Source organism: Oryza sativa, chromosome 1 (assembly GCF_034140825.1).
Source record: "Oryza sativa Japonica Group chromosome 1, ASM3414082v1".
Classification (NCBI taxonomy): Eukaryota; Viridiplantae; Streptophyta; class Magnoliopsida; order Poales; family Poaceae; genus Oryza; species Oryza sativa.
This window is the reverse complement of record NC_089035.1, coordinates 14,099,280-14,119,129: the sequence shown is the minus strand read 5'-3', so window position 1 is coordinate 14,119,129 and position 19,850 is coordinate 14,099,280. Positions and strand designations below refer to the sequence as shown.

The 19,850-nt window shown below is 41.8% G+C and overlaps 1 protein-coding gene across 1 annotated transcript; it reads right to left on the bottom strand.

Annotated features, from left to right (window-relative positions):
- Positions 1-10,543: 10,543 nt before the first annotated feature.
- LOC4326480 (exocyst complex component SEC15B) lies at positions 10,544-15,138 on the bottom strand. The gene is made up of 2 exons (XM_015765616.3): positions 12,649-15,138; positions 10,544-11,090 (listed from the first exon to the last, which is right to left on the bottom strand). The coding sequence occupies exon 1, from the start codon at positions 15,072-15,074 to the stop codon at positions 12,672-12,674; it is 2,403 nt and encodes an 800-aa protein (XP_015621102.1). The 5' UTR covers positions 15,075-15,138; the 3' UTR covers positions 10,544-11,090; positions 12,649-12,671.
- Positions 15,139-19,850: the final 4,712 nt, after the last annotated feature.

Below are 19,850 nucleotides of genomic sequence, written 5' to 3'. Positions count from 1 at the left end.
CTAAAAAAATCGCTCCCATAAACTTTACTCTCATAACAAATAACAATTATTATTAATGACTAAACCAAGTCGCATAGAGCCTCTCCAGATTTGTTTGTTATTGAATGGTTTGTTCTGTCAAACCAAGGCCGGCTACCTATGCGGCTAACCGTGACCAAAACTAACAAGTTTCCTATATAGTATTTAATTAAGTAGAATAATCGGGGAAAATGGTATTCTCCTGCTTGTGGGCCCAACAGGGAAATGCGTGAACTATCAAGAAAGGTCACGACTCACGAGTCTAGAGGGGTTTAGTACTTTTCAAATGAACAGAAGGCTACAAATTACAAAAATATATGACTGTAGTACAGAATACAATACAATATGACTGGCATGAACTTGGTGTTCCAGATAGATCAGGATGATTGTTTATCGGAAACGATCCAATCATGCATGATAATTGATTGGGCCACAGAAACATTTTGGACCATATATTTGCTGCATGCATCGAAGATTAGAAAGCATCCTACACTGTGTAAGATATTTATCGTACGTATAGCACTGCTCCATACTCCATCTGTTCTAAATTATAATACCTATATTTGTTTTGACACGATCTTCAATAACATACTTTGACTAGTATTTTATTCTATTCTTTGATCCCAACAAATATGAAATTAGCATCACAAAATATTGATCTAGTGATATAACATGTATAATACTTAGTATAGATTTAGTTAGTATGATTATTAGTAAAAAGCTACCGAATTTGATTTTTCTTAAAAAGGGGGCGTCCTATAATTTGGGATGGAGGGAGTTTTTTTAAGAATTACACAGTACAATGCATACACTCACAACACACGTGCACTCGCCCCTATGAACGCACGCACGTAAATCCTACCCCTATGAGCATCTCCGAAGACTGGGCCGACAAATCCTTGAGAATGACGAAGTCACCACAAGCGCCTCGCTGTCTACGCACTACTACATAACTCATTTTCCCGTGCGGGCATATCCATTTTTCCATACGGTACTTTGGCCCGCCTGCACCCAGCTGTCTGCGAAAATCAGTATTTTCCTATGCGGGCGGGCCGACCGCACAGGATAATCGATTATCCCATACAGTCATATTATACCACCCGCACGGAAACAAAAAAAACAAAAATAAAAAAAAACAAAAATCGCCGCCCGCCCGCCGGCCCGCACGCCACCGGCCGCCGCAACTCGTCGTCGCGCCGCCGCGACCAGCCATGGCAACCCAGTCGCGTCGCTGTTGAGCCCGCCCGCCGCCGCCCCTCATCGCCGCGGGGGACGGCCGCCGCCATCGGATCCGAGCGGGGGACAGCCACCGCCGCCGGATCCGGGCGCGCGGGGGACGGCGGCCGCTGTCGTCGCCACCACAGTTGCGACGGCCGCCACCACTGCCAGATCCATGCAGGGGACGGCCACCACCGCCGGATCCAGACGCGAGGGGGCCGGTTGCCGTTGCCCCTCAACGCCGTGCACGGTTGCTGCCGCCTCGCCTCGTCGACATGCAGCAAAAGTCGGGAGAGGAGAGGAGTGAAAGTCGGGAGAGGAGACGAGAGGAAGTGAGAGAGATAGAGGGGAGTAAAGTGAAAATAAAAGGGAAGAGAGAGAGGAGGTTTGAACATTTTGAAATGAGTAAGGGAGAGGAGGTGTGAAAATTTTAAAATGAGTGAGGGAGAGGAGGTGTGAAAATTTTGAAGTGAGTGGAAGGGAGATGTATTTTCGCGTGTAGTCGGCTTACGTCACCTACCACTGAAAATTCGCTCACATAAGGAGTCGAATCCAGAATCTCAGGTGCTACTGAGGTGGCTCTTGTAACCACAAATCTATAAGCCCTTTCGCAGGACGGAGGGAGTAACTGCACCCCGCAGCTACCTTGTGTCTCTGCTTGGTTTTTAGCAATTGCGACGCAGCCGAAGCCAAGGCATTCGTACAGTATGGTATTTGTAAACAGGATAATTAACCATTACACTTTATTTTATTAGTTTTTAGGAAAGCATTATGCTTTATTTGACATAGGAAAACATTTTCCAATTACAGGTTGATGAAGGGTAAGTTCCTTTTATTTAACGAAAGGATGCAAAATAGACGGAAAGCTATCTGAAATGTATCAAAGTGAACTAACTCCCAATTTCGAGAACGCTTACTTTATTTGTCTTAAGTTGTATTTTCTTCTGTGTGTATCATTGCTTAAGATGAAATACTTATCCTGAGTTGGGAATATTTAAGATATTGTAGAGCTTTAGCAGAATTTGTCAAGTCTCCTGAACGTGTAACATATCTGATCACCACTTTCGTGTGGTTTGACGAGCACATCTTAAGCTGAAGTTCACTGGCATGCTAAAGTCCCAGCAATCTCTCACATGTTTACTACTCGAGGCTTCGGAATTTTTTAGTACCATATAAAACTGAAGGGAATAATTTTAGGCCCCTTTGATTCAAAGGAAATTCATAAAAATTTTAGAGAATTTTTTCCTATATAGCCATTTGAATCAAAGTAATAAATCCTATGAAATCCTATAAAATTCCTATGGAATGCCTCTTCCCATGTAAATTTTCAAGACTTCATGGAAAAAATCCTTTGAGGGCCTGTTTAGATCCCACCCTAAAATTTTACACCCTGTCACATTGAACGTTTGAACATTTGCATGAAGTATTAAATATAGGCTAAAAAATAACTAATTGTACAAATTGCGACTATTTTACGAGACGAATCTTTTAAGCCTAATTGCTTCATGATTCGACAATGTGGTGCTACAGTAACCATGTGCTAATGATGGATTAATTAGGCTTAATAAATTCGTCTCACAGTTTACTGATGGATACTGTAATTGGTTTTTTTATTAGTGCCCGAACACCCCATGCGACACTCTATATAATACCCGATGTGACATGTCAAAACTTTACACCCCTGAATCTTTATCTCTTGAATTCCTCTGTTTTTTCTACGGCCCAATCAAGCGATCATTCATATCTCTGTTTTACACTTACATTCCTGTAAAATCCAATGTCTTTTCTATTTCTCCTTTTTTTCATTCCTATGATTCAAGGGCCGTTAGTGATGACATTAGACTTACCAGTATGTTATTTAGTTTGAAGAGTTTATCGCTTTGTTCCATGAACTTCATATGTTCACAATTGTTATTGAAATCTATTTCATGGTCATCACAAAAGGTATATTTAAAATAATTCAGGCTATACATGAATCTAAAGAGACACCCTATCTAGATGTACTAGTGTTTGATCCAACAAAAATACCTTATATTTCGGCATGGAGGGAATAATAAATATAAAAAAGGGCATATAATTATAGGAAAAAAATTAATCCTTACATTCCATTGGCTATGTTTATGTAGAAGCTAAAACTAGCAATACTATTTGGCGCAAACGCGCGAGTAGATTAAGTCACGCGTACGGCCAGTCAATGCACATACATTTTCTTTCATTTGAGAAGTATTTATCTTTTTTAAATTAGGGCACGTGTTACGGAGTACGATTCTGATTAATGTCTTTTTTAAAGATTACCGCTATAATTATAATTTTGTGTTATCACTTCTGATTTATGCATTTTTTTAAAAAAAATAGTTTTATTAGCGTTTGTAATTTTTTTTCAAAAAAAGTTTTTAACATTATTTTTCTTTGCCAAATCAAATTTAAAAATTTGTAAACTCTACCAAAATATAAAACTTCCAACTCAATTTTTGAAACATTCGCCTCCAAATTTGAAACTTTCAACTCAACTTTTAAAACTTTCTACTCATATTTGAAAACATTCAAATCAAAATTTAAAATTTTCAACTCATCTTCGAAAACACTAAACTCAAAATTTAAAACATTCAAATCATACTTGAAAACTTTATACTCAAATTTTAAAAATTTTAGTTGATGTTTTAAAAACACTCTGCCCAAATCTTAAAACTTTTAGCTTGAAATTCGAAACTAAGTATTGATTAATTAAAATTTTAAATTGTTTAAGTAAAATTTGAAAACTTTTAGGTCAATTTTCAAAACTATCAATTCATATTATAAAATTCAAACCAACTATTTATTTATCATTTTATTCAAAAAATAGGTTAGCATTAAACAAAAGGATTAAGGCTATTTGTTAGAGATTACCACTAGGCTCGACGGGGGAGACACAGGCGCCCGTTCGTGTCTACGCCACTTCCTCCGCTAGCGCACATGCGTGTATTAGGCCCTGTTTGTTTTAGCTTAAGATTATTGTAATCTAGATTATTAAATCATATTACTATAAGTTGGATTATAATAAGTTGATATAGAATAAATTGTGAGCTATTTGTTTTTCTAGATTATTGAAGGCATCTAAGGTAGTGGATCTTTAGCCATGCAATAATTTGAAAAAAGCTCCTCCATAGGAGATTATTAGATTATACTAATCTGGCTTATAGATTATAATAATCTATCAAAATAATATACTTATTTGTTTCAGCTTACTCTTAATAATCCAGATTAATCCTAAGCTAAATCAAACAAGGCCTTAGGTGCCCCCAGGTGAAACTACCCGCTTCAAATTAATTCTAAACCTACGGGAAATTTGGTCCTTTTGTGTGCCTCACCAACAAAATAATAATGCCAACAGTATAAATTAGGGGGTAAAAAACAAGTTCATCGATGGTGTACATTGGAACACGACTTTACTGGTGAGCTATTGTGGAACTTGGACTTTGTTCATTACTTCATTGGTATATAACATATTTTCTTTTGTTTTTTTTGTCACAACTAGGTGGAATAGGTAGATTTCCTTTTTCTTTTCTTTTCTTCTTTTCCTCTTGTTGCACGGCAACAAGCTGGCATTGTTATCCTTCTTTCGTCCTTGTTATTTTCCCCTTAAAATGGTCAATAACAAAACTATATGTCCACCGGAGTATGAGTGTGTGTGTGTGTTCTCGTAGCATGTCACCCTTAATTTTGACAAATTGACACATGGCGCTAAGCTCCTCTTAACTTGCTAATTTGTGCCACTAATTTATGAAACTAGTTTTTATACGGTCTATTCTTGAAATAAATTTTATAGAAGGGTCAATTTGTCAAAATTAGGCCACTGTTTGTAGCATTCTACGAGTATAAATAGACCCTTCCCTTGTCCTCAAAACACACAACGGAATCAAGATCTAAGTAGTATATCCTCAGCTCCATTACACTTCTCCCACTGAGAGGTGTAGCCATGGCCTACTATGCAATCGCTCCTCTTCTGTGAACACTCATGCACAATGAGCTTTACATGCATCTATACATCAATCAAACTATTTCTGGACCAAACCCTAACCAATTAGTAGTGGTAAATGGAAGCCAGCAGGCGCCTCTATTTTTTGGTTTAACTGCCATCAGCGATTGGACTATACTCGATGGTCCTGGGCCGAATGCAAGTGTCGTCGGACGTGCGCAAGGTATGCACTTCCAATCAGGTCATATAAGGGAAAAGTGGTACACATCCATGAACTTCTTGTTCGAGGATACCAGGTAATTAATGTGCTCTTTCTTTTCTAATATGACAATTACATGCATAGTTCCTTGCAAACAATATGTAATGCATGCAAGTTAGTTGGAATTGTTTTTTCTAGCTACATATAGCAGTTACTGACACAAATAATTTTCATTTTCAATGAAATATTCTTTCCAGATAATCTAATTTTGCATATGTATGAATGTGTGTTTGCGCGCGCGCGCACTCTAGGTTCAACGGGTCCATGCTTCAGGTGATGGGGACTACTCCACAAGATGATCAGTGGGCTATTCTTGGAGGGACTGGAGAATTTGTTGCCGCAGAGGGTATTGTCGAACACAAGATAGTCCAGGTAGATTGTACCGGGAGGATTTATGAAATCAAAATCCATGCCTTCTACATTCCAATGAACTCATCGGCGGTAAGTAGCTAGAATATATATATATATATATATATATATATATATATATATATATATATATATATATATATATATATATATATATATATATATATATATATATATATATATATATCCCCTTGAAGTGATGTAGTTTCGATGCACTTGAAGTGATATAAATTCCGTGGTATTTCGTTGCTCAGAAAATTGGATGTTCCCACTACATCTTGTTTGGTTCTATGGGCTAATTATTAGCCCCCACCTTTTAGCCCTAAATTAGCCCCAATGATCTAAACAGGTGGTCTAATTTGAGGCTAAAATGAATTAGCCCTCCTCGTAACATTAGCCCCTCCAAGTAATGCTAATAGGGCTAATTTTATGTGGGAACCATAAAAAAACAGCCATATCTCCTCTCTACTCTTTCTCCATCTTTTAGCCCTAAATTAGTCCATGATCTAAACATATCACTCTAAACTAATGTTTAGCGTACCAATTCATGACTAAACATTAGCTCTCAAAATTAACCCTGGCCTAATCTTCTAAATAGGGCTAAGAATGACGACACTCTGAGATTTCCACTGTAAAGGTTGTACTAGTAGTACTAATGCCACTCCAAACATATCCAATTATTGGATGTTTCCCACTATTTTCATTACTTAATAATTTATGACCATTTAGATGGGTTGGGGTAAAATCATCATCTCTGCAGATATTAGGGAAAAAGTACAAAATATGGTAAGGAATAATAAATTAATTAAAATATAAAAACTAAAGATGATTTTGCCGGTACTTTGGTACGTCATCCGTGTATGAGTCGGATTTTCAATTCGTTCGCTTTTGGAAACACAAATCCTTATTTGACTTGATTTTTAAGTTTGTTCGATTTTGGAAATACAGAAGAAATCGTATAAGAAATGCAACGCACAGGTATTTTTCTAGTTAATTAAAATTATAAGAGTGGCAAATATTCGGCTGGATATCTTTTGAGTGGAAAACACCTCATTTTCGCTTCAGTTATTTGATAAAACATTATTTTAATTCTATATATGCCAAGAGATTGCAAGCATTTAAAGTTTGGTGTGTTTTGGACAACTTTATGTCTCCTGTTATGACCATTATGTTCTTTTTTTCCTACCAACACGTTGTACAATTGAAACTACATCAACTGCATATACCATTTTTTAGAATTTTTGATGATATTTATTAGTTGGTGTGCATGAAATGTGTATCGGAAGCTTATGCACACGGGATATGTTTCCCTCTTAAATAGCATCATATTCAGATATATATGTAGCTAAATAATTATTAGTTTCATTTTATTTATCATTTACTAGGGATGGATTTCAACGTTCCATAATTTAATGCACAGCCACAAATTAAGCTAACTATTTATATCATTCTTTACATAGGCCAGACTGCCAGAGGTGTAAAATATGTTTTTCATTACTAACAAATATTTCTTAACTTACGCAGACTAATTGTAATTCTTGGAAGCTTGGAGCTTAACAAGTGCATGCATGGTGCGATGCAGATGAAGGCTCGTCACGCTAAACGATCATTCAGTTTAATACCATTTGGCTGTTTGCCTGTTTGGCATGATGTTTGTTCCCTATTTAAATAAGTTTGAGTTTGTATGCTGAACTACAACTCTACAAGCCATATTTGTGTGTTTCATGCTTTCTGGTTGCTTATCACTTTATGTTTGTCGTTTGAAGTCATGTTCTCTCTGTGTTGTATTGATGAAAAGCCTCAAAGGCAGCTATGGATATGGTTTGCATATTTCTCACCTATGTTTATGAATATAGGAGCGAGCTGTTTTCTAGATAATCAAAGTGGCCATCATTTATTGGTGCTTTGTCCTGTTTCTGTACCTCTTGATATATGTGTGGAAAAATCTAATTGTTGTGTTTTGGTGTTTTCTTATGTCTTACATCGACCCTCTCATGGGATATATATAGGAGTACATAGGGGATAGAGACTTGGAGTACAATACAAGTAAGAGTAGATTTATCTCTAGGATTCTATCTCTAGGACTCTATCTTATCTCTAGGATTCTATCTCTAGGATATATCTTATCTCTATATTTGAATTTGACTCTTATCTATAACTAACATATTATACTTCTAACATTCCCCTCAGTCGTAATGGGAGCGAAGCGAACGATTGCGACTGGATTTGAAATCTTCTATTTCTTCATCTTCTTCGAGTTACCATCATCGATTGCATCTCTAATGGACGGTCCTCCACCTGGTGCATGCGTCCCCTTCTGTGTCGTCCCTTGACTCTCCTCTATTCCCTCCCGCAGTTATAGCGGGAGTGTCATGGACGATAGCGATGACACGGACGCTTGGACTGGAGTTACCGTAGATGATTCTTGTTGTAGACATTCGTCGATGTAGCCGATCATGTAGTAGCCGTGGTCGTGGTAGTTACAGTAGTTGATGTAGCCGCAAATAGCCGAAGGCGAAAAAAAAATATTTACGCCATGGTGTGAAGAGAAAACTGCAATTGTGAGCATCTTGCACCCTGTAGATGTCAGAGGATGCCATTGGAGACGTCTTGTATATGTTAGAGGACGTCGTTGGTGATGAGGCCACCACTTTGGTTGGTCCTTTCGCGCCGTGTAGCAATCATCACAAAAGTGATGCCGAGTTGATGCAGTCGTTGTCGTCGTAGATGACGTGATCGACGCCGTCGTCGGTGACGCGGTCGTTGCCGTCGTAAAGGACACGGTCGATATCGTCGATAAAGCGGCTTGTAGATTAATCTATCATAGGACGCGGGATGTCCATCCTTGTGAACGAGCGGCGGCGGCGTGTTCCCTTGTTGAAGAAGACCATCGGCGATGTTGTGTCGGAGAAGACCATCGTGGTGATGATGTAGAGGTAGCAGATACGGATCGATCTCGTCGGTGACGTACGTCTGTAGAAGCTTGGTGAAGTCGATCGTCGTGGAGGTCTCGCCGGCTTGACGTGGGTTGTTCATGGCTGACTTCCGTGGCGAAGCTGGTCGACGAAGAGATACGTGGTGATGATTATGCAATGATGACATGATGATGATGTAACTGTGACATCGTGGCCGGAGAGAACGTCCTCGTTCTCCTGAATCTTGGATCGATCTCCAATTCCAATGAACGTGGATCACCATAGGGTTTTATTTGTCCGTGACTAATAGGAATTGATCTAATGCTAACATTGCTAAAATCTAATCTATAGATAATTTGTGGAGCTAAGAGATGCGGCGCCCCAGGGAGATTACATGATTGATCTCATCTCCCCAGGGCGACGCAGGAATCGAACGACGTTGATCTCTAAGGCTTTGATACCATGTGGAAAAATCTAATTGTTGTATTTTGGTGTTTTCTTATGTCTTACATCGACCCTCTTATGGAGTATATATAGGAGTACATAGCGGACAGAGACTTGGAGTACAATACAAGAGTAGATTTATCTCTAGGATTCTATCTTTAGGACTTTATCTTATCTCTAGTATTCTATCTCTAGGATATATCTTATCTCTATATTTATATTTAACTCTTATCTCTAACTAACATATTATACTTCTAACAATATGTAGTGTTTATCATTGCTTGATTATGGCATTTCATCAAACGTTATCTAGTTTGCACTAGCTTAACCAAGATAAGTGCTGAACTGACCAACGATCATGATGTTGCAAATTTTGGTCCCCAATGCCAACTAGAGGCTCTTCAAGTTGGGACCAACAACTGTGCCATTTTCTGTTTAAACTTTTAAATGCGTACATGTCCTAAGGAAGGCATCTAAAGAATGTTAGATTTTGTGAATACGGGACAGTGGCAACGAACAGAACATTGATCAACAGAACAATTGTCAAATTGCATTGATGATTTTGGAGGTAAGCTGGTGCGCAGGTTAGTCCTATTTTGAACTGTTGGACTGATGATTTATCACAGCAAAGCCTGAATTTCAGACTAAACATTTCCACATAAGGTCAACAAAAACCATGCAACCACACATTAGTAAGAGTGAGAAGGAAGTTGCATCAGAGACAGTGGTAAATATACATCGACTGGTAAAAATAAAAATAACACTATAATTAGTGTAATATTAGTGTCGGTGATGAATCATCAAACAAAAAAGTCGCTATGTAGCTACTTGATAGCTCTTCCAAGTTCCAACATATTTAAGCGTGAATGTCTATTTTTAAGCATTGTTATGCAGCTCCTAATGTAATAAAAAAATATGCAGCTATGCACACAAATATTTTTTTCACGAAGACAGTAATTGATCAACAATAAAGACGATATGCAATGGAATCTTCCAAGACATGCTCAATAAACTGATGTATTCATGCACTGGCAAGGTAAACACCCCCATTTTAAGGAATAAAGTATGTAGTATTAGTACCATGACCATGTGCCTCTACCCAAAGAATGAAACTCACTTGTAAAGAGTAAAGAACTCATCGGAATCAGATAACGTTTCGTTTCACCCTACAGAAATTTTGAAACATAAACAGTATTGTGTCACAATAGTTGAAGGACAGTTTACACGATAAGACACAATAAAACAGCAAATGAACGAGGGCCATGGGGATGTAAAAATATTATGATGTTGAGGGGCATAGGCTATACTTGTATGACCTTTCAAGCAGAATCACCATACTTCCCAATGTGGCCAGCAACCAAGGGATTAATAACTAGCAGGTCTTAACTAACTAAATTTGTTTAGTCCAAATAAATATTAAGGAGAGACTTGATGACCATGCAATGTTAATTACCCAATTCACATGATAAGCTTCAGAACATCTACACCAGTCCTATGAGTCTATAACTATAAGCAGTTATCGATGGACAGATTACCCCTGTTAGACTACAGAATATGGGTAGTTAAGCAATATATAGTATACCATCTATTTTATGAAGGCATCACCAATTCACCATGGCAACCAGGCAGTCTCCTAAGTTCCTCAAACCAGCCAGTCACCACAGGACCCCTGCAGCCTCGTTCGTCGACCACCGTACCCTCCCTGCTCCAGATCTGGAGGGAAAAGCACTGAACCTCCCAGTTATCTCCTTATCTCCTCCACCTCTGCTCTTCTCTTCTTTGCCCCCTGCGCCGATCTGCCTCTCTTTAACTCTTTGTCCTCTTCCCCTGCTCTGCTCTTCTTACTCCTCTGCTTGTTCTTCCTCCAGGTTCTACTCTTCTCCCTTCTTTGCTCTGCACTGTGGGCAACTGGCTGTGGGAGAATCAGAGAAGGGAATTAATTTACAAGAGGATTCAATGGGCTCTGGTCACATCCAAGATGGGGTTTTGAGCTATGTAGAAAGTTTGGGATGAATGAACGAGTAGAAACCCATCTATCATTGTTTTTTATTCTCGCTGTGATATGTTAAGGGTTGATTTGACTACATTGTGCCACTGTCTAAGCATGGCGTCCAGGCATCCCGACACCCCTCTAGGTCCCCTTGGCCTGCCTTGTGGTCCATGGCAACTTAGTAGCCATGCATTACATATCTACGTGTCTTCACTAATAGTTTTCCAACAATGAATTAGGGAAGAGAAGACGAAGTACAGAACATTACCGTCTTGTATAAACTAAACATACTCTAAAACCTATCATGGAGATTAACCATGCAAATTATGTTTCACATAGTCTCGCATGGCTGATAGCGCTTGAAATGTTGGTACACGTTGCAACAGAATTGTCTAGACTTGATTATGAGGCAGTACAGGTGAAATTTCAATAAGCAAAAACATAAACCAAAATAAGTGTCTCTAGCTTGACTGGACAACTTTATATGCATCTATTTAGATTTGTTCAGAAATTTAAAAAGCAACACAAAGTTATTGGTTGTCTTCTAGTAACATATAAGGCTACTGTATAAAATATTCCCTTGGTAACATATTAGCGCTGTTAATTCATTGCTAGTATCAACTCTCAACCACATGTCAATACACTCACGCAGTCCACACTGTTTGTTGACCATAATAATAATAAAAATGTTCGGGGGCCAAAACCCCTAATGAAACGCAACTAAAAGAAATTAGTACCATCTGTGAAATTATTTTCTTAAACATTGCCAGATAAAGTTCACTTCACTTATTTGTTGATCATAACAGTAAGAAGTTGTTTGGACCTCAATACCCATATAGAAGACAATAAAAAGGAATTTAATGTTGGAAGCAAAGGGCACCTTAGAGGTGCATTCTTTGCAAAGGCATATAATTACTCACCCTGTCCTGTAATATGTCATAATCAATATACATCTTCAAACTGATAATACTATTACCATGTCACAGCAGAAAGTTGACAATAGATTACTAGTTATAGAATTATATTGCCATAACTACATATGATATATTCTAACTTCCAAGCAGCATTAAGCTACAAACAAAATAAACTTTAACTTCAGCTATCGTAAGTTTATCAGAAGTTACAAACAGAGGAATGTTAGCTATACCAAAGAACTGGAGGGCAAAGAAGAAAATGTTTCCTACTTTCCAAGGTAAAAATATGCATATTGATCATAGCAAGCACTTCATCTCATTGATGCAACATGGTTACTATGAACAATGGAAGGTAAAGAATGATAATAATATATCTTGATTATACAGTAAATGAGTTAAAGAATTAACACTGCAATATCAACACATATGAAGCAGGCACTCTAACATTAGCAAAATTACAGTATATTGAAAAATGGTGATTTTAATATGAATAATGCACACCAAATGCAGGCTAAATTACATGAAAACATGAGAAGGTGAAAGGCAAAGAACATATATTATCTTACTGCAGAGGAGAGGACTAGCAACTCTAGCTGGCTTCTCTGAGCCTTTTGATGAGAGTATCAAGAGATTTCTTCTTCGGATTTTGCCTAGCACCCCTAGTTCCAAATGTTGAGAAATAGCTCTCTGAGGAATCCCGAAACTTCTCTGATATGGCTGCCACCTTTTTGTAATCAAGCTTGTTATAGCTCTTCTCACGGATCACTGGATTAAGGAAATTCTCTGGGCTGTTGCTCATAAGAAGATTCACTAGCTGTCTCGCCTCCACAAGTGCAGCCTTCATTTCATTTGCTGCAGACTCTTGATCAGAGTCCACAAACAAACTGGACATGCTCTCCCCAAACGCCTCGAACATTTTGAGATCGGTATCAATTCCGGTGACTGCACTAGCATTAAACCGCTTGACTGAATCATTCAAGAAGAGCCCGACAATCCTCTCAGAGATGTGGGCAAGCACTGCCACAAGGACACGGCGGAGCACCGGAAGAGGGAGGATCTGCTGTGCAGTTGAAGTGAGTGTCTCGAGATAGATAATGACCTCGTTTGCATACTCATTTCCACCAGCTGGTGGATCATCAGCCATCCAAGTGACACCATCAGATTGCCCCATGAACTCATCAACCTTGGAACGTAGAAGCCGTAGTAAAAGTGCCTCTGCAGCATCACGGGACTTGCGAAGTGGGAAGTCACGCCGCCCACGCTCCACTGCACGAAGTGGCACACCACACAGTTGCGCTGCATGGCCTGTGAAAAACTCACACGCACGCTCCATAACAGACATATTTGCAGCAACTTGCATTGCCTGGGACACACTCAGACCACCACCAGAATCCACGAGCTTTTGTATCGATGCATCAACCACCTCCGAGAGAATCCGACCAAGGTACTTCTTCACGGCTGCATAAGTGTCCCCACCACCCCCATGTGCCATGAAGCTTACAGAATCCTCGATGAATGACCGAACTATGCGGCAAATATCTGGCACGGTGCATGAGAATGGAGCAACATACGGGAACGCTGGGGTGATATCCGAGCTTTGGATCCCAAATGCAAGCACGTTCATTGAGTATTCATACTCTTTCCTCATCAGCATCTGATCAAACTTATCTGCAGCCAGTGCCTCTACCACCTGCCTACGGCAATCAGCAAGTAGCAAGTCATGGTACTTGTCCCGGTGCCTAGCCAGCACATCGAGCAGCATCCCAACTGGATAACCATACCGCCTCATCGTGGCAGAAAGTAAAGCAGCATAATCAGTTATCAGAAGCAGGTGATTTGCTGTCTGCATGCGAGAGAAGTTGTCCTCCATTACAGAGACCATCTTTGCAACAGCAGAATCCCACAATGCATCTACATCAGGCCGGGACGTGAGCCCACCCCCTGTCCGAAACACGCGGTCCTCGACAATGAAGAAACCAGCAATCTGCGAGAAGAACACCTGGTGAGACTCGAGGAACGGTGTTGCTGCAATCACATCGAAATCCGATGTCAGCTGAAGCTTCCTGTTCTCCAGGTAATACTTCTTGAACCGCTCGCCAAGTGCCAGGGTATGGTGTATATGCATCGCGCGGTAGAGTGGCGTGAGGTCGAATGATGCTGCAGCGGCACCATCTGCAACGTCTGCTGTTGCGGCGGCAGCTGCGAAGTCATCAAGGTCGCCGACGCCATCGTCGTCCAGCGTTATGCACTCCTCCAGCGGGCGGTGCTTGGATCGGAGCTCCTCCTGGCGCTGCCTGGCGGCAGCTGAGCGGCCAATGGCTACCTGGCCAAGGTGCCGCGACGCGGCGCGGATGCTAACCATCCAATCGGAGAACTCCCTGGAGATCTCGCGCTCGGCGTGGGCGCGCACCGCGGGGACGAGGCTGAGCAACATGCGGCGGAGGGTGGGGAGCGGCAGCGGCTCGGGGCCGGAGGCGAGGTCGCGGTCAATGGCATCGACGGCGCGCAGGGCGAGGTACAGGTTGTGGTTGCCGCCCTGCAGGTGCGCGTTGGCGCGGTTGGCGAGCGCCAGGAGGCGGACGCAGCGTCGGGAGGATGCGAGCGCGGAGGAGAGGTTCCCGGCGAGCCCGCGCGCGGCGAGGAAGGACTCGAGCGAGGCGAGAAGCGGGGCGGCGGAGGAGAGGAGCGCGGCGTGGGAGGCCGAGAGGGAGCCCTTGAGCGCGTCGGCGTCGGCGAGGAGGGAGCGGAGGTCGTCGACGGCGCGGATGAAGTCGTGGAAGTGGGCGCGGCAGAGCTCCTCGATCTCGGCCTCCCGGTCCCGCGCCGCCGCCCGGAGCGAGGCGAGCAGCGGCTCGGGGCGCCCGCACGCGAACGCGCGCCGCACGAACGGGCCCAGGTCCTCCCCGGCGGCGATGGCGGTGGAGAGCTGCGCGAGGTCGGCCTCCGATGCCGCCGCCGACGCCGGCGCGTCGCCGGGCTGCCTCCGCAGCATCGAGATCTGGGAGGGAGAGGAGGAGGAAGAAGCAGTTGCCGAGTTGGGAACACAACGAAGAAGCGAAGGAAAGAAAAAAAAAAGTCGGGGTGCTAGTAGCAGGGGAGGTCAGGTGGTCGGGGGGGGGGGGGGGGAAGGGAAGGTGGAGGGTGGGTGGCTGCAGGTGGGGTCCACGCGCAGGAACGGAATGCGGGAAGGGGGGTAGGGCCCACATGTCTGTGAGTGTTGGGAGGGGGTAAGGAAGCGGAGGAAGCGGAGGCGACGGCGTCTGAAGGAGGACTGGAGTGGATTGTGTTATTGGGGAGTGAGTGGCTGCAGGTGGGGTCATGGGGAGGGGGGGATGTTGGTTGGTCCACCGTTTCGGGTCCAAACTGACAGTGAGTGGAGGGATAGACTCACTTCCGGTTTGAGCGTTTGGACCTGGAATATTTTGGCTTTCGGCGGTAGAAGAGTGCAATAAGGACTTGTTTGGTTGATAGAATTTTTCAAGTAAACTAAAAAAATTAGCAAGCTATTTGGTTTGTTAAATCATTTAGCATAGTTGAATCATTATCTTAAAAAAAGGCTTAATTGAAGATCTAAATGTAACTTTGGTAGCAAAACCAAGCAATAGCATAGCTAACTTTTCCCAAATATTTTAGCAATGACCAAATTATCTCTCAGGTTGAAACTTTTTTTAAACTTATCAAGCAAATTTTTCGCTCTCGCTCTCTCTCGAACTCTCCGCTACAGTAAATCTCCCCTTTCTCGACCCCTCTTCTTCCCTGTTTCCGGTGGCTTTGCTGCCGGCTGCCGGAGGGAGAGGAGTCCCTCCCCCCCAGTTCCTTAGTTCTAGGAGTCTAGTCAGTTTGTTTAGTGTACGAGCTAGTCTTGTAGTTGGGTTCTTCCCGTTCTTCTCTAGATCTGAGTCTCTTGGTGGTGCTAGCCTCTACTAGCATTCTTGAAGGTCTCAGGTTTCTAGATGGGGCAGAGCTTTGAAGAAGCCGTGGTTGTAGGTCGCGTGGTCGTCGCAGTCTGGGTTGTCGCCGCCTGCTGTCGTGCTAGCAGCGAGGCTGTCGCTGCCCGGGTCCGCGCCTGCGACCGCGTCCGTCGCCGTGGGGGCTGTCGCCGCTTGCGTCTGCGTCGCCTGTGTGGCCGCGTTGGCCGAGGGGCCGTCCCCACCTGCATTTGCGTCGACCATGGCCGAGCCGTCGCCTCCCGCGAGGTCTTCGCCGCCTCTCGCAGCCGCGCCGCCTATGGGGTCTCCATCGACTGTGGTGCCGCAACCCGTGTGGTCGTCGCCTCCTACAGCCGCACCGCTCACGGGGTCTCCTTCTCCCGCGGCTGCGCCACTCAAGTGGCTCCTGCCTCCCACGGTCACGCCGCCCACGAGGCTATTGCCGCTTGTGGCTTCGTCGCCTGCATCGCCGGTGTCCGCACTTCCTCACCAATCCTTGACCCCCTTGAAAGATAGAAATTAATGCTATCGCAACCATCTAACTGATCTTGTGTTGTTGGTTAACTATTTTTTGGTTTCAATCATCCTTTTGTTCCAAAATAGCAGTATCCATGCAGGGTCTACCGTTCGGGTTGAGCAATTTTTGCTCCTCAGATTTAACGGCAGACTCCGTGGAACCTCTATGCTGCTACACCAAAATCTACGGCTCAGCAGTTAACCTCTGTTATGTGTCTTTTCCGCGGGGGCAGCAGTAGGAGTCTTCCAGTCTCTCAAGCGGGATGCATGTCTTTGGAGGCGCAAGGATCCAGTCGTCGCGGCAGTGCTGCTGAGCTCCGTCGATCTGGTCCTCTACTGTTGTTTAGTCTCATCTGGAAGTTTGGTTCCTTAGATTGGTTAGCCTCTACCTTGTTAGAGATGGTCTCTTTGCTTTACATCCTTCTGCAATGTACTGGGGTTTAACCCCTTAACTCTGTCTTTTCCTAATAAAGTTGCTTAAGTTCTAAAAAAAACTTATCATGCAAATTATCAAGCATATTTCGAATTAAAAATTTAGTGTCCCAAATAAGAAAGTTTGAATTTATATGGTAAAATCATATACTCCCTCTAAAGCTATATTTTGGGACCGAGAAAGTATCTTTCTTTTAAATATGGAATAACACAATCACAATAGAACAACAACAATCAGATGGAAACGGCATTTGAGGGTTTGGTCGTTTGGATACTCCTCTGTCCTATAGGGTACAAGATTGTCCTTCTTTGGAAAGTTATTACCTTCTTCCTATTTCTCCGATTGACGACGTGACTAACCCAATCAGTCCCAACTGGCTTCTTCCTGTTTCTCCGATTGACGACGTGACTAACCCAATCAGTCCCAACTGGCTATGTTTAGATCCAAAGTTTAGATCCAAACTTCAGTCCTTTTTCATCACATCAACCTGTCATACACACACAATTTTTCAGTCACATCATCTTCAATTTTAACCAAAATCCAAACTTTGCGCTGAACTAAACACAACCTTTAGGGGAGGAGGTTAAGTTTGCTTAGGACCTTTGGCCTTGCTATTGTGCTAACACTTAGTCCCGTTCTTTTCTCCAAAAACAGTGTGTTTCATGTGAAAACTTTCTATATGAAAGTTGCTCTAAAATATCAAATTAATCTATTTTTTAAGTTTGTAATAATTAAAACTCAATCAATCATACGTTAATACTACTTCATTTTTACGTAAAAAACTTAATCTTGATCTTCATGTTCATCTTTAGGAGAAAAGAACATTGTAAACTTCAAATGAAACCATGATTAAAAAAAACACTTTGAATGACATAGAAGCAACACACAGGATTCAAAATGCATGAAGTACAGCCTATTGTTTATTTTCCACAAATAAGATGGAAGTATAATGCTAAAGCGTCCAAATTGGAATCACAATTGTCATAGGAAAGTTATTCGAAAAAATTACTAGCCTAATGGGTTGCCCATATTTCCTAATAAGCCAAAACTGCTTGTTAGGAAATAAAAAATAATTGAGTGAAATACATGGCTGGTCTTTAAACTTGTGGGGTGGTGTCACTTATATCCGTGAACTTAAAAATTACACATTTAGCTCCGTGAACTTGGTTTAATGTACCACCTCCGGTCCAATCGTCCTTTGACCATATTTGATCGCCAACTAGGCATGCCACGTAGGCAACACTTTTGTGCTCAGCCCCCTCCACATATATCTTTCGCATATAACTTGCCCTGACCAGTGCATTTCAACCTAAATCCCCCAAAATATCTCTAAATTGGCTAGGTTTTCGACGGTGAGGTTAGCGGAAGGAGGCCGAGAGGTAGCGGCTTTGGCGGCCTCGGTGGTGAGATTAGCGACAGGAGGCAGCGCAGTGCAGCGGGGTTAGCGGTGGTACAGTGCGATCGGATTAGCGGCGAGAGGCAGCGCAATGCGGCTTGCACCCTAGGCATCCCCATGGATTCTCCAAGCTCGCCCTCATCTTGAAGTTGCTGGAAGAAGGTGTTAGTGTGCAAGGATAAGATCATTTTGAAGCGAAGAGCAATGGCAATTGCTAATCGGGACTGCATTTTCAATACATGCAAGGAGAAGAATGAGAGGGAAGAACAATTCGAGAATTTTTTTTGGGATTTTGGTGTCACTGTATAGCTACAATGAGATATATGCAACGTGTTGTGATATGGATAGGGCTGAGAGAAAAAGTGTTGCCTACGTGACATACCACGTTGGCGGTCAAACACAGTCAAAGGACGTTTGGACCGGTGTGGTACATTAAACCAAGTTCACAGACCTAAATATGTGCAATTTTCAAGTTCATGGATCTAAGTGACACCACCACACAAATTTAGGGACCGACCATGTATTTCACTCAAAATAATTTATATATATAACTTTTATTTATTTGTTCGTAGTGACTTCAAAATCAATGCTAAAAAAATTACGTTAAAATATCTTAAAATCAACTTAAAAATCAAGTTAGAAAACTTAAAGTTTAGCTTTTTCTTTGGCTTATTAAACCAACCAACGAGGCTCTACGCCAATAATACAACATGAAGGAAAGTTTTCAACATTGATTTACTCTCATTGACTAAAACAAACAACCTCGATAGTAAGTTGCTATGGCGATATGCTTAGCTTTCAAGTTACTATACTTCATTACATCCACCTTGGTACCAAGGGTAGCATGGATATACCAATACATACAACAGCAAATTGACAATATTTACTTGCGTCAGTGAAGCAGCTTTTTCTTTTGACAGACTTCACACTAGGCACCAGCAGCATGGCCACGTTAGATTTACTTGCGCCGGTGAGTACTAATTCTTTAGAAAGGCTGTGTATAGGCTGTGTTGTGTTTAGTTTCTGAAATTGGAGAAAAGTTTGAAAAAAGTTGGTAGTTTGGAAAAAAAATTGGGAATTTATGTGAGTAGGAAAGTTTTGGATGTGATGTGATGAAAAGTTTGGAGTTTAGAGGAAGTTCGATGTGAACTAAACAGGACCATAGTTCGCTTCAAACTTCCAAAAATTTCATCACATCAAATGTTTGAACACATGCATAGAGCATTAAATATAGAAAAAAAACAATTACACAAATCTTTTGAGTTTAATTGCGCCATGATTTGACAATATAATGCTACAGTAAACATTTGTTAATGACGGATTAATTAGGCTTAATAAATTCATCTCGTAGTTTACAAGCGGAATTTGTAATTTGTTTTGTTATTAGTCTATGTTTAATACTTTAAATGTGTGTCCGTATACTTAAAAAAAATTTAGGTAAAGAACTAAACACGGCCAAAATTTGAATGCACAAAGTATGTCAAGAAAAGGTTA